At 31.2% G+C, this 15,742-nt stretch overlaps 1 protein-coding gene across 2 annotated transcripts in view; it reads right to left on the bottom strand.

The window, feature by feature from the left end:
* Nucleotides 1–15,742, bottom strand: part of LOC126737714 (runt-related transcription factor 3-like) — a 97,581-nt gene that overhangs the window by 40,195 nt on the left and 41,644 nt on the right. For both annotated transcript variants that reach the window (XM_050442716.1, XM_050442715.1), the window contains exon 4: nucleotides 1,554–1,706. In XM_050442716.1, coding sequence (XP_050298673.1) covers nucleotides 1,554–1,706 — 153 coding nt within the window. The remainder of the gene's footprint in view (nucleotides 1–1,553; nucleotides 1,707–15,742) is intronic.

Here is a 15,742-nt window from a genome sequence, read left to right on the forward strand (position 1 = left end):
ATTTTGACAATAATTTTTGACGATCAAGACTCGTTGTCTTAAGTTCCTTGTTTACTAACTCCCATCTGTCAACTTTCGATCTGTCACGTCATAATCATGTGACAATATGACTGTCAAACATGGCGCGCAATTCAAATCTTGCGTTCTTATTAAAACACACTTATTGTTTTTTAGCACCCAATCATCTTAAGGCACTGAGAAAAAGAAGGTTGCTATAACTAAAATATTAGTAATAACAGCCAAAGAGTATGAATAGCATAGGGAATAGGTCAAAAAAAATTAGTTATATGAGCAGTTTTTAATTAGTACAAGGGTTTCTTTAGTTAAACAACTAAGACTTTAGTAGCTTTTTTAGACCTTCCCTATACTTTAAGTACCTTAATCTGTTGGTTATTTAAAATAAAGAAAATTTTATTAAAAAAATTAGGTGTGTTGGTAATATAACAAAGATTTTAGCTTTCCTAACTAACCAGTTTAATTTTTAGAAGGATGTACTAACAAGCTTAGTTGCTGGAGACAGAATGCCACATCTAAATTTGTGGTAATGTCTTGGTTATTTTTTACTAAACTTTTTTTAAAAATAATGAATTATTGTTTCCACGAGTAGTTGCATACGTTATTAGATTGTAGTACAATAGAGACATACAAATTATAACAAGACATTATTTATTAATACTGTTTTTCTCAATGTGGTGCAAGCAGCGGCATCTCTGGAGACCCGTGTAAAGTCTAGCTTATTTATAACGCTTGCCGCTAGGAGGCCAGTTGAAGTTCAAGTCTGAATATTGGCGCGACTTTTAAATCGAAATAAATAAATACAGTCCAAATAAATGTTTCTAGTAGTATTAAGACAGCCTGTTTAGTGTATACGTGTGTAAATAACTCAATTCATAATTTTTGTGCATCGAGAGCTAAAAACTCAGACCTAAAGAAACCATAACAACGTATTATCTTCTACGGTATCTATCAACAAAACGAAAAAAACTAGTTATCAAATTAATCCAAATAAAGTAATAATAAAATCAAAATATTTGCACTGTGTATATTTAGTATCGATATTATCAATGCTAGTTAATAATAAAGTAATGACACATTTTAAGCTATAAAGTGCCTTAACTAAAAACCATATCTAAGCTATTAAAGGTCATTCTACATTTTCTTAAAAAATATTTTCACACAAGACTTATAAAATATTCATTTTTATTGCAATCAGCAATAAATTAGCGTCACCGGTTACAATTTTACAGTCACATACTGACAGGAATGAAACATAAAATCAATCGCATCTTATATTAATTAAGGAATCGGTGGCGTGTAAATTCTTTGCAACCGAAATCCGATCCATCAGCAGGCCTACCTATCCGTTACGGCTTGGTGTAATGTAAGATACATTTGCTGCTTCAATGGTTTGCAATCAGGCCTTATATTCGTTCTACTACCGACCACAATTTTTAACAAACTGTTATTTGTATAGGTACTCTTTGATTTTAAATATGCATGCTACTTTTTTTTTAATATGTTGATGATGATTGTAAAATTTTCTTGAAACTTACCAGATGTTTCGTGTTTGAAAGAGCATTGAGATCCATTGCTACTGCTTGGCGATGGTCGACTTTTTTTCACCAACTGTCCAAAATGACCAAAAGTGTCAACAGGGAAAGATCCTTTCATACTTAGAGAGCTTAAAGAGTACGAATGTCCATGATCTGTAAGTAATAACTTGATTATTGGAAGTAAGTTGATCTGTCTCGGAATAAATATCTCTAAACATAAAATTACAACATTAGCAGAATTGTTCATTCAATATTGTCAAAAAAATGGGTGGATACTATATATTTATAAAGGTGTCACTCTCAGCTTGTTAGTGTACGTCTAAAAAAAAGTTAAGATGGTAAATATTGACCTCATTTAAAAGGAAAGAACGGTGATACCTAATATAGGAGAGCAAAGAGAATGCCGCAAGATGATTCAAGGTTAAGCTCCCTTAAATATTTACTCAGCAGTTAAACAAAACCTGTTATTAAGTCACTTTAATGTCAGGAATTATATTAAAGTGATTTAAAATACTTTATTCCGACAGTTTTTCTAAAGGAAAAGAAACATAGAGATAACAGTGAGGTAGTAAGACCAGTAAGGCATTTTGGTTCTTTCTTTTTCTTACTATAATTTTTGATGGTCAACAGATTTTGTGTCAACAGAATTCAAGGGATATCTGCCTCAATTTCATGGCTTGATTATTATGTAGGCTTTGTGTGCAGCAGTCCTCTGCCAACTTCTCGTCTTGGTAGTCTCCATATGTTGTAGTTTTTGCTATAAATATTGATGAATTCAGTGTACACGTTCCACTTTCAAAATCGTCTGTTTCAAAGACGTCTATTATAACGATATTTTTTTTCTTATTTTTCAGTACCAGCTCGGGTTTAATGATCGTTATTTATCTGTTGGTATATACTTTCTTATTCTACATAAGTGTTAAGTCTGGGCTGTCCACTACTGGATCTGATTCGTGTTCGTACTACTTAACTTTTACTTTGATATTATAACGCTTAGACAAGGTACCAATTTGAAAACTTTCTACCCTTAATCTATTTTTTGCAGTTATAAAAACACGTCAATTTTATTTGTAAGAAGGACACATGAAGTGAATATTGTTAGCCTTCTTCTTACTTAGGAGATGTCCTTACCGTAGAAAAATGGAAAGGGGAATCAAGTATTACACCGTTTTAAAAGGCATTCAATTCTCTTTTCAGTAGTATCCAACTTTGTTACATATTGTTCAAAGGTTTCCGAATAATCGCATTTGAAAGGTATAGAAACAATTAAACTTGCTTGTAATGAGATGTTGGTTTTTAGACTAGTGTTTGCATAAAAGCTATTCTATTTGGGTCTCCTTATAACACAAATAATAAGAAGAGTGGGTTACATGTTTAAAATCGTTGAATAACAGAAATGATGTTTTCAAAAAAATAAATCGGGGTGCTAAATCCGGTGATCTGGGAGACCATTCAATAATTAGTCCCCTTCTGCCAACCAATTTGTCCCAAATCTGGTTCAATCACTGCCGTACCCGAAGAAAATAATGAGGTTAAGCACCGTCCTACTAGAATTTTATCAAGTCCTGTAAAATTGAATTATCCATCTGTATCAATTTTAGAATCTAGTTTATAAATAATAAAAGGATCAATAGTCTCTTCAAGCATATTAGTAGAGATCATCTCTCAAGTTTTCTTAAATAAATAAATGACCAATAATGGCATTTCCAATAGTACGAGGCCAAACATTAAATTTTTGGTGATATTGGGTATGTCAGTCTCGAAAAATATGCGGGTTTTCATCACTCCAATATCATTAATTTTCTTTATAAATATTTCCATTTAGAAAAAATTAGCAGATATCGCTAAAGCAGCTATTTTATAGAATATTAGGGATGGCGTTGATCTAAGGACTCATGAAATCACATATCTCTGCATTTTGTATGGGTTTTATGCATTTTGAATGCCCTTTTTCTTCTGCCTGTTCTGCTACTGTCTGTAAGTAGCTCTGTAGTAAAAGATCCCAAAACCTCAATTTGAACATACTTTCCAATCTCTCTATAAATAAAAATAATTTAAATTCATTAGCTACATTTTTAAATCATTAGAGAGACATCCAGGATTTCATGTTTTTGATTGAACAAAAAATAATATTAGTTGGAAAAGTAATTTAGTATTTTTGGTTCGATTCTAGAAGTCTGCATATTCTAGGACACCCTTGCATCTGAAGAACTCGACTTAGAATAATTTATTGATCAGAAGAGATAATAATTACTCAGAAGTATATTGAAATATTCCATACTATTTTCAAAGCGATTAAGTCGACTAACTACTACATAGTTATATTGCTCATTTCGGTAAAACGTATGCTTCTCATTAACGGATTGTAAGCTAGCCGAGCAGAGACATACAAAACCCATTTCCCATAATGATACCGAAGGGACACACGCACAATCCCGTACATCCTAATTACCGACAAATCATTAACAGATTTGTCTGTTCATCAAGTACAGTGGCGGACGTGCGAGGACAAAATTCTACAAATAATTCAGTAATAGATGGTAATGGCCAGTGGCGGAAATGGCCAACACCGGAAATGATCGCGCGACTGCCATATGATGGCTTCCGCTCGCACTAAGAGCCACTAGAGGCGGAATGGCGGTTTGACGGTGAGGGGAGGAGGGGACCCGGACATGTATCTATTATTGCTCTATTTATTAGTTGCAAATTCTGGACAATACCTTTCCTATTTCCGGTTTATTTCCTTTATCTGTGGATGTGGTTCCCTCTGTTTCTATACGGCATGTAAAACGTGTGTTTTCCCAGTTTTGTTTTCCGGTTACATTTTGGTTTGTAGTTACATTTCATTTAAGGCAAAAGCTCGATGGTTGACCCACTTTCCGAAAAAGCTTTATTTTTAAAAATTATGATCTTGCTGAAAATTATTCAGTATATGTATCTTAAAACATACGTCTGTTATCTTTTATATACATACAATTGACAAGGGTTTTGAATAAATACTGTTTTATTTGAGCTCTCAAAAAAGAGATAGTTGCCTATTATCACTAATAAAATCCAATGGTCGATTTTAGAAGATTTTCTTTAATATATAATTTATACATATGTGTTAAAGATATAGAAACACATGGTAGAGCTAACCAAAAAAAAAGACGTCTATAAATGACAAGACTGACATTGACAATAATGACAGAAGATTAAAGATACGTTGACATATTACTAGCTACAGAACTACGACAGATCTAAGAAATGTATACATCTACAGATAGTAGACTAGCGTGAAAAATGCTTTGGAGCATACTTGCCTCGCGTGGGAATGATAATTTTGGTTTTATTTTGGATAAAAAGAAATTTAGATCAATTAAAGTAATCTTTATTATTTATTTAACAATCTTTTATAATTTACTGAGATCTTTTATTAAGTTTAAATTAAATAATTTAATAAATAATTTTAACACTATCACTTGTACTATTAAATTAGCGTTTTTGACTTTTAATATCTTTCGAGTGTTTCTTATCGATTTTTCGTACTTCTTCAGTTGCTTTACTTTAAATCGTTTTTAAACTTAGGATATTTTCTTCTTTTCCACTATTGTCAGAACTGTAAATTTGAAATCTTCTCTTCCTTAATGTTTTATTAATTTGACCAGTTTCATAATATCTGTGCTATCAGAATCAATTTCACTGTTAGTTTTTTTGTTTTGTCGTAATTTTATTTGATTTCTGTATTTTCTTCGCTTTATTCTTCTTCTGGACAAATTAATCGTTGAAGTTTAAAATTTCTGCAGATTATTTAGATCGTGCTTGAGGTAAACATTCACAGGGTCTTTCTTTTTTAAGATTTTGTTTTTGGAATTCATTTAAAGATAACATCAATAGCAATTATAGCTCAGTACAAAAATCTAATCTTCAATGTCGCAATCTCCTAAATCTAAACAATTCTTGAGACAAATTTAAGCTTGAATGGAACCAACAATTTTGGTTCAGGTTAATCCGCTCAGACATATGTACGCTAATTTCCAGATTATCAGCATTATTTGGAACTTGATGTCCTGATAGAAGCAGTCCATTTTGATGATGTAAACTTTGATTAAGCTCGGATTCCGATACGATATAAATACCTATAGTACTTGTTTGCTTAGGGATGACACTTGGTCTCTTTTATTTGACGTAAAACCTTGCTCAGAATCTTGTGAGCGCTTCTGCAATGCAGACACTCCAGAAACATCTGATACCAGATCATTTAGAGGGTTAGATTCTTGTTCCTACCCAATTCTCCCCGACGCAAGATCTGATATACTAAATTCAGCGTTAGATAGAGCATTTAACCACGAAAACCTCTTATAGCACAGCTGCTCGAATCCACGCCTTAGATATTAGCTGACCCGAGTTGTACCGATTCATTTTTTTTTCTGGATTGGTGCGCATAAAAGGTCTTGTCTCAGCATTATAATATTTTTTAATTCATGGTCCAACTACTGATAAATCTCATGGTTGCAAAGCTGAAGTAGTCAGCACTTGCGTGGGATGAATGACCATCCAAAATCAGTAATACCTTTCCTGGCGGTTTGCGTGTTTATAAAAAACATCTGAGGTAATATATGTCGAGGTAATATATGAGATAATGTGAGGTAATATATTTCTTTTGCATGCATGTAAACTTGAGAACCAGGCGGAAGTCCTTCTTCGAATTCTGGTTTCTTATTTACACCTTTGATATTCAGAAGGTGGGAGACAATTGCCAATAGCGTTGCAACAAGCAACAACAGTAATTGTTTCTCCATTTTCATTGGAAGTAACTGCTTTAGCACCTTTCTTAGCTTATTACCAATTTTATTATTGAGTTGGACACCGGTTTCATCCATGGTAAATATTCTATCTGGCTTATCCAGCAAATTATTCTCAATTAAAACAGTTGTTAAGAGTTCGAAAGTTTGCAACTTTTCTTCTGTTGAGACCCTTCGCTCTTTCATTTGACAAACCCTCGGCTTGTCTCAAAGCTATTTCAAAATTTCTTTCAAGAAAGCTTTTGAGCCATTGTGGTCCAGCCATTTCACTCTCATTGTTAAAGTTGTGCTTTAATCCCTAAATTAACTTATTAACTAATTAACTTTCAGGAGTGCCGCAAGGGTCAATACTTGGTCCACTTTTATTTTTTAATTTACACGTCAGACTTGCCTAATATTGTCAGTACATCTGAAATTTACCAATATGCTGACGACACGCAGCTGATTCACTACTTTGATTCCAATGAACATGAACAATGAACATTCCAAGCACTGAACTCGACCTAATATCGAAATACTCAAAGATAAATACTCTCTTAGATTCAGAGTACTTTTCTTCAAAAGAGCTATTTGCGTTTGCGTATGCTTTAAGCTAATAAATCAATATTAAACTTCAATACTAGGAAAAAACTTGCCGAAACTTTTGTTATGTCAATTATCCAATATTGTCTGATAGTTTTCTTTCCGTGCTTGGACCAGCAGACACAATATCGGTTACAACGTGTGCAAAATACCTGCTGTAGACTTATCTTTGACCTAGGAAAGTTTGATCATGTGTCCCAAGGCATGTATGATTTGGGGTGGTTAAAAATACCTTATCTATATAAGTTTTTGTACTGCACCCTATTATATCGCCTTTATAAGTCCAAAGCTCCGATATATTTATTTGAGAAACTTGTACCTAGAAATCATGTACATGCTCGAATTATTAGGCAAAACACTCTGACTATGCCCCATCACTCAATGGCTCTCTTTGAACGATCATTCACTTACAACGCAGTCAAATTTGTGAACGTCTTTAGGCCTGATTTTAGCAATGGCCTGTATGTTTTTAAAAAACATTTCAAGAACCTGTTTCTACAGGAATCATTTAGGTAAATCAAAAGATTTTCTTATTTCTGTTAATGAATATTGTTTTATTTTCTACTGATTTATGTTTGTTTATTTTGTTTTTTTTTTTGTGTAGTTTAAGAAGGTTAAGAGTTTAAGAGTAGCTTTTGGCTAATCTTCGCCTTCGAAGGCAAAACTATGTAAAACTATGTATTTGCTAAATAAAGGCGCTTTATTATTATTATTATTATTATTATTATTATTATTATTATTATTATTATAACTTTTTGGCAAGCTGATAAGCTCATTGGCAAAACACAATAATATCAGGAGGAAAACTGGCGTCTCCGCGCTTCAATATATGAGCTACCAGTATTTTGATATTTTCCTAAAAGTGACAAAAAATATAATTATTTACCTATTTGAGATAAGAAGGTATGTAGAAAGAAATTGCGTATTTATACTGCTAGATATACACCTTTAAATCAAGAATATACTTTCAGTTAGTAGTTCCTGGTTACCGTTTTCGTAACATCTTCTTAAAGTTCGAGAGGATATTCCATATAGTTTAAAAATTTCATTGATATCTCTTGTTTGTGTCTCATTTCTTCCAAGGTAAGTGCTAAGCTGCATCTTCTGTTCAGTTGATGTTCCGTGGCACCATGCCTGGTTTTCATGACATTTTGCTCATCTAGATTAAATATATAAAATAGGTAAATAGAAATTTATTTTATTTACAAGTTAAGAGTGACAGTAAATTCTTATCTGCCCTTATTATTTGAAAAATAAATAATCTTTATTGTTTAAAACAAAATGCAAAAAAAAATAAAAGTTGACTAAAATCTACTGAGGCCTTAACTTACACTCTTAACATGGTGCATTAAAAACCGGAGCCTGTATCCGTCCGAGGCAACTATTCGGCTTTTACCCTATCTGATTAAATTATAATAATAATAATACTATTAATAATAATAATAATAATAATAATAATAATAATAATAATAATAATAATAATAATAATAATTAAGAGCCTGAAAGTGAAAGCATCAACAAATCACATAAAAGTTTATTAATATCCACGCTTAAATAGTGCCTGTGCAAGTACATAATTTTAAGGCAAGATGTGTCTTCATAAGAGGATTACATATGAGATTGATTGATGATTTAAAAATTGCGGCCATAATTAGGAACGGTCAAAAAGATGTTCTGTTTCTTTCAAGAAATATTAAGCTTCAATATATTTTGCGTTTTAAAAGATAAACAAGTTAAATTTGAAACTTATGATGAACCATTAAATGCTGTCAAATTTTAAGAGTAATTTTATTAAAAATCTGTTATTGCAAGATTTTCGTACTTGTTGATTTTAACTTGACAGAGCCTCACCTCACTGTGCAGATAATGTAACAGGAATGAGGCATAAGGGACCATGGGATTGGCCAGCGAGATCGCCAGATCTAACACCCCTTGATTTTTATTTCTAAGGTAATATAAAGGAAAACGCTACGTCAGCGAATTATTACCTCTTTTAAAGAGTTAGATGGAAGCAAAATTACAGGAGCGATGAATATATCCCCCAGGAAACGATTTTATAAATGTTTAGGGAATAATGTAGCCATTTCGAAAATTTCCTATAACAATACTTTTTCCTTTTACGTATACGAGTAAGTAATGAAGTATTTTATAGTGCAAATAAGCTTTTGTAAGTTTTTGATCAATAATGATTTTTTGATCATTTGATTATTAAGTGTAATTTTTTAATCCATTGGTTGTAAATCTAGATACAATGTGTTTTCTACATGTTCTTGCCATGTTATTGCACATTGTGCATGGAAAATAAATAGTCCCATCAAAAATTCATTTAAGTAGTTAATAATAATGTCCTAATGTTAATAATCCTTCTTTTTTAATTTAGTGTATTATAAAACATAATGGTTATACTATAACTAAAACTTTTACAGTCATTTATAAAACCATTGTGACATTTTCATAACTAACTAGGTAATTTATAAAATATAAATGTTTAAAATTATCAAATTTCACGAAAATAACTATTTATTTCTAAAACTAACTAAAAGACTTAGATATAGGAATATGCTATAATAAATTAAAGGTATTTTAACTGCCCATTAGAATATCAAATAAAATATAGGGTGTTCCACTTAAAAAAATGGACTTTTCGTATAAACGAAAGACGACCGACGATTTCGACGACCCTGTATAATGCTGTAAATAAATTGCTCTATAGGAAGTTAATTAAAATGTTCTCTTAAAGTGATGTTTATAATTAGAGCTTTCCCGGAAGTTAAATGCCTAAGCAATAAAATATTAGTTATCCCTGGGGCTCAAAATTGTTCTCGCAAGCCGCTAGAGTTAGGTATAGGGACTGAATAAAAAAGACTCAAAACGAAACAGGGAATCATAATATATAGAGTGTTCTATTTAAAATATCAAAGGTGTTGCCATTTTTTAAACCGACAGAGCATTATCTGTTGGCAAATTTGCATAAAAATGCTATGTTCCGTTTTTAATATACGGCTCGCCAATCACCCTGTATATATTAAAATAAAAATATACTTTATGTGGGTCAACAAAGAATTGGAGAAATTGCCGTGATATATTGCATCCATAAAATGCCTAAAATTAATACGAATATTTAAGTAACAATCATAATTTATAACGTAATGACTTTCCGATGGATTCTTCGTGAAAAAAAAAACGCAATGCAAACAGAGGTTGTAGAACGTAACTAAACGACAGACCGCAAACGTATTTCATTCTATGTGCGGTTTTCTCTGTTGATGAAAATCACAAAAATATTTATTCGCTTGATTAATATTATAAATTTCGGGCTTTATAATATAATAATAATAATCCCGCGGGAGCAAGTGCCATGTTTATGCGTCTAGGTCGCGTGATTTACAGGCCCTACGCCGCAACGCGTTAATTAACAAATATTTTTCCGCCCAATAATAATGTTTTATTAGCAGTGATTCGCGATGCTCCGTTGTCACCCGGTGTTGATTTTCCCTGTTCCGATTTTGACGAAATTAAAATGTTTTTATTTACGTTCTGGGCGGATTAAATCAACATTCTAGATTACAGCTAATTTTGACTTTATATAGTAGCGTTTCACCTAATTAAGTATGCTGCATTTATACTGCTTTTAATTGAAATATTAAAGGACTTCGATAGTAATCAAAACAATTCATTGTCTTTTAGATGTATTATTAATTCTCTAAAAGTACGATCAAATTAAGAATAAATTAATTAAATTATAATTACCAAAATTAATAAATTATTTAATACCAAAAAGATAAAACTAAAACACAAAATTTTATTTTTGTCACAGTGTATTAAAAAATCAAGTTTCTGGTTTTGAACGTATAGGTACATCTTCCTTATCTACTAATCCTTAACTTATCAACATAACATTGAATCATAAAAATTACGTAAATAAACGCTCGGAAGAATAAAAACATTTGGTTCTTGGCTTATTGTTGATTCTAGTTTGCCCAGAATAACACCTACAATTTAACCCATGTTAAAAATAATTCTACGTAAAAAACATTTATTTTAATAGTGTTTTTTATGTACTTGAAATTACCTGACCCCACCCAACAACCCTCTGCAATATTGAAGATATTGGGTCACAAACACGAAACTGAAAATATCCATTATCCCCTTTATACTACCTCACCAAAATCCCACCAAAACCTAACCAACACGACGATCTTGAAACACCAAATTACCGCACGTGGATAGAGCCTATGACTCGTAATCCCAGATTGAATATATTTCAACTCACGGATTTTGGAGGAAGTTTTATCTTGAATAAAACTACCTAAGTTGGAAATAAAAGACAAAAGGTCATGGATACAGGATACAGAATGTTCCAAATTCGACCCTCAACATAAGGATTTTAATATCATCACATCTTTCAGGTTTTTAAGAGTCGCCATAGGTAGCGGACTTTGAACAATTACTTGCCTCTGATCAATAAATCACTGCTCGGTTACATTCTGCAATTCAACATATTCTTGGATAAAATCACTATGAGGGGCGGTTCTGTAGGTGATTAAATATGTGTCAAACTTTGTAATTTTATAATAGGAGCGCATAATGAAAGAATGTCTTCGGTCCATTTCAGCTTTCCAGCTTTTGTGGTTACTGCTGTGACGTCGATGGTGAGTGTTACTTTAGGCAACAGGTTCTTCATTCGCTATTTATTATTATTATTATTATTATTACTATTATAAAATAGAAGTACAAATCAATAGAGGATCTGATATGATACAATATACCGACAATACAGACATCCTCAATGACTAAGTAGAAGACCTGCAACTTCTACTAAACTCTTTTAACGCAGGACAAGGATTAGGCGTCAACATAAATATCAACAATACAAGAAATTATAGGCTTCAGTCGACTACATACACTATACAAAAAATATAGACAGAGTAACCCAGTTTAAGTACCTTAGACGTTATATCACCGAGCATCTAAAACTAAATTAAAAGTTTTAGTAAAAAAAATCAGAAAGGGTTAATATAGCATGCCTAACTAGAAGAAAAAAAACTATCATTATTTATAACCAATAATTAAATGAAATAGATTATTCACAATAAAATAAAAAATAAAAAAAAAATTCAAAAAAGAAAAAAAATTGTTAAAATACTCAAATTAAAACCAAAAATATTCATAGTTAGCACACTTATTTTAAGTATATTAATTATAAAGACATTTAATGTTTCCTGTTGTCTAGGATTTTATATCTAAATGCCATGCATCCGAAGTATTTTATTGAAGTCGTAATAAAATATTTTTCCATTAAATTCAAATATTTATTTAATTTCATTTTTGACTTTTAATGAAAACTTTCTAATTATAATCAGTAAAAAATGCTTATAAATATGTCAATTATTTTAAAGTATTTTTTTAGAAATTAGGTAATAAATGGCTTAAACCTTATAGAGTTATACCATAATAATATTGGAAACCTCGCATTTATTAAGATTAAATGAAAGAAGCAAACGTATACCACATATCGATATTTAAACATCAATACAGTATAATAACTTAAAGTAAGAAAATAAGTTAGAAATCATTTAAGATATTCACATAATTTTTTTACACCATTATTTTGGGATTCCTGAAGATATATTTGATGGTAAAAACGTCATTCAGGGTTAAAAATTGAAGTAACGAGAGCTGTTTTGGTTGGGCTAGTTTTTTTTAGTAGTTTTATTAACAAATTCTAACTTTCCTTGAGAATATCTTAAAAACTAGTGGGAATATTCTTAAAAGAGTTGTGACCCAAGAAAAAGCATTTCTTAACAAACAGTTTCATATAAGAACGATTTTTGTACCTCAAAAACTTTTTGAATTAAAAACAATTTCGTCCATCAAGTTTTCAGAGCTGCCAAATTTGAGTTCTGGACACTTATATTGCAAGATCATGAGTTTTGCGTATCAGAGGACATTTCTGGGTATAACTTGGAAACCACTTAAGATATTTTCATATTTTTTATACATCATTATTGTGGGATTTCTGAGGATGAATTTAAGGATAAAACCGTCATTCTGCGTTAAAAATTAAGATAACTGGAGCTGTTTTGGTTGGAGTAGTTTTTTTTGCTACTTTTGTTAACAAAATTTAACTTTCCTTGAGAATATCTTACGAAATAATGGAAACCTTCTTAAAATAGTTTTAGTGCAAAAAGGGACGTTTCTTACCAAACAATTTCATATAAGAACGATTCTGGTACATTAAAAACTTTTTAACTTAGAGGGAATTTTGTCCATCAAGGTCCAAGAGCTGCCAAATTTGAGTTTTTGAAACTTATATTGCAACATCACTGAACACTTTTGGGTATAACTCAAGAACCCACTAGGAATATTCTCATAATTTTTTCACACTAATATTAAAGAATTCCTGAGGATAGATTTGAGGGTAAAAAACAGAGAGAAGGTGGAAAAACTGACTTTCTATCCAGACAATGCAAACTTTGACCAAGGAAGATTCTCATTAAATATTAACAGAATGATCCTAAAATCTGCTTTAAGGAATGCGTTGTCTGGCAAAGAAAGAATCAAGAAATCCCTTGGTATTGAATTCACTATTGGACCCAACAGCTCCCTCAGGAGAATCACTTCAGACCAGAGTATACTTAAGATCTGAATTTTAAGTAATTTATTTCCTGCTATATGTTGTCACTTGATCTGAATACTCTTTGACCCACTGTATAGCTGAAGATATGGTACCCAATCTTTTGTAACAAGTTTAAAGATCTGTGTGCTAACCTGGAGGTCCAATGAGTGGTAGAAAGAGGGACTCAAACTAGAAACCAAAATGTGAACGTCATTTTTCTTGCTAAGTAAGTTGGTTAAGAAGAATTGGTAGCATGGTGGAGGCTGTATTCAGGATCACTACTGATTTACATTTACGAACCGTTAACCGGATCGGGGTTTTTAAAAACTACAGCCAAAGTAATGTTCATTGTATTCAGCTTGAGTTCTATTTATATTGACTTCAGCTATAAATTTCTATTTCAAAAAGATGCCAATTAAACCAATTCCTCAAAGGATTTGGTTACTATTATTGATACTACCAGACATCAATTATCGATTATTTTTCCAATTATTTTAAAACAGATTTAAAATTCGAAACGTTATCCTTTTCAAAGTTACTGCAAAACCTTTTTAGACAATTCGCCATACTTAAGCCCAATAGTATCCCTTACCCATTGCGTGCGTGAAATTATACCAATTTCACGTGTTATACAAATTCGGGGTAAAAAAGGTATATAATATCCTCGATGTTAAAAGAAATTATAATGGGCACAAAAGAATCGAATTTATTAAAATTAGTAGTTTAACATGAAATGCTATTTTATTTTGAATATACAATAAGGTGCATGCACCGCTTTGGTCTGAGTATGGTAGAAACATATGGTAGTTAGTAAAAAAAATTAAAAAGGGACAAAATGATTGAAATAATTTTAATAAGCCAAAGTTGACAAAAATTCTAATAAGCAGGACGATAATTATAATTTAAAACTGTAAAATATTTTTCTATCATTACGTTATCAATGCATCCTAAATAACCTATCGGCACAACATTTTGTTTTTCGAAATTCTGATTAGAATCCATGGGAACCAGAACTGAAATAACAAAAGTCGCGGTATGAAAACAAAGGAAACTGTATTAGCATTGATATCAATTAAAAGCGGAAGCCAGTTTATCAACGTAACCCGATTAAAATTATTAAAAGTTCTTTAATCTTCCATTTTTATATTAGAAGAAACTGAATTAAGGGCATTGTATCTTTTGAAGTCACCCCTTTATTGCACAAATTAATATCCTTACTTTTGTACTTCAATAATAAAATAGATAAAAACGCCTTTATACTAAACTTGGCTCTTACCTAACCAAGCATTTAGAAAGAGGCAATAAATTATAAAGAAAAATATGCAAAAAAATCACAAATATGTTTATAAATGAACAAATTTATACTTCACAGAAGTAGTTGTTTCATTTTTCGTTTAAACATATTAGGAGATATACCTTTGAATTGACCTATATTGTATAATAGACTTAGAATTTTAACTAGAGCATAGGAAAATAAGCTTTGAGGCATGGTTTTAGTTATTTTAAGTATATCATAGAGTAAATTTAAGCATGTATGATAATGACCAGATTTCTCCAAGATAATTTTTTAACCAAATGTAAGGGACAATTCATAAAGACAGCAAGCAAAATGTAGCTTCTCTCGATTGCTAAACAATGATAAACAATTTCATTAACATTGCAAGAATTCTGCATTTTTTTGACGTTAATTGCAATAGTTAAGGTGACACAAAACCAGCTTTATCTGTTAGATGCAGAAGGTCTTTAATAAACAAAAATAGTTTAAATTAGTGCAAATCGATTCATATGAACGAGGATTTTTTAATTAAAAATATCTATGTATAGATTTCTTCACATCTGATCAAATAGCCTTCTAATAAAAAAAGTCTCTATATTAGACTCCTTCTTTTGAAAATGCCAGTATTGGGTTTTTCAAAAATGAAGTACATCAGATTGTGATTAAATAAGGATTGTGGGTTGAAAGGTTTCGTTTGAAAAATATAATAAACTTTATTGAGATCTTCTAGCAAAGGTTCTTAAAGCAATTTTTCACTAAAGATTGCTTCCATCTTATAAATTATCTATTCTTTGTACCATTTGTGGGTTGGTATAGGCCTATGTATGCTATAGGGCTAAAAAAACGAATATTGCAGCTTTCGTCGAATTTTATTTTTCCACCAAAAATATTCTTAAAATTTTAAATTATTTTTGGTATTGTAGTAAGC

This window comes from Anthonomus grandis, chromosome 6, assembly GCF_022605725.1.
Source record: "Anthonomus grandis grandis chromosome 6, icAntGran1.3, whole genome shotgun sequence".
Classification (NCBI taxonomy): domain Eukaryota; kingdom Metazoa; phylum Arthropoda; class Insecta; order Coleoptera; family Curculionidae; genus Anthonomus; species Anthonomus grandis.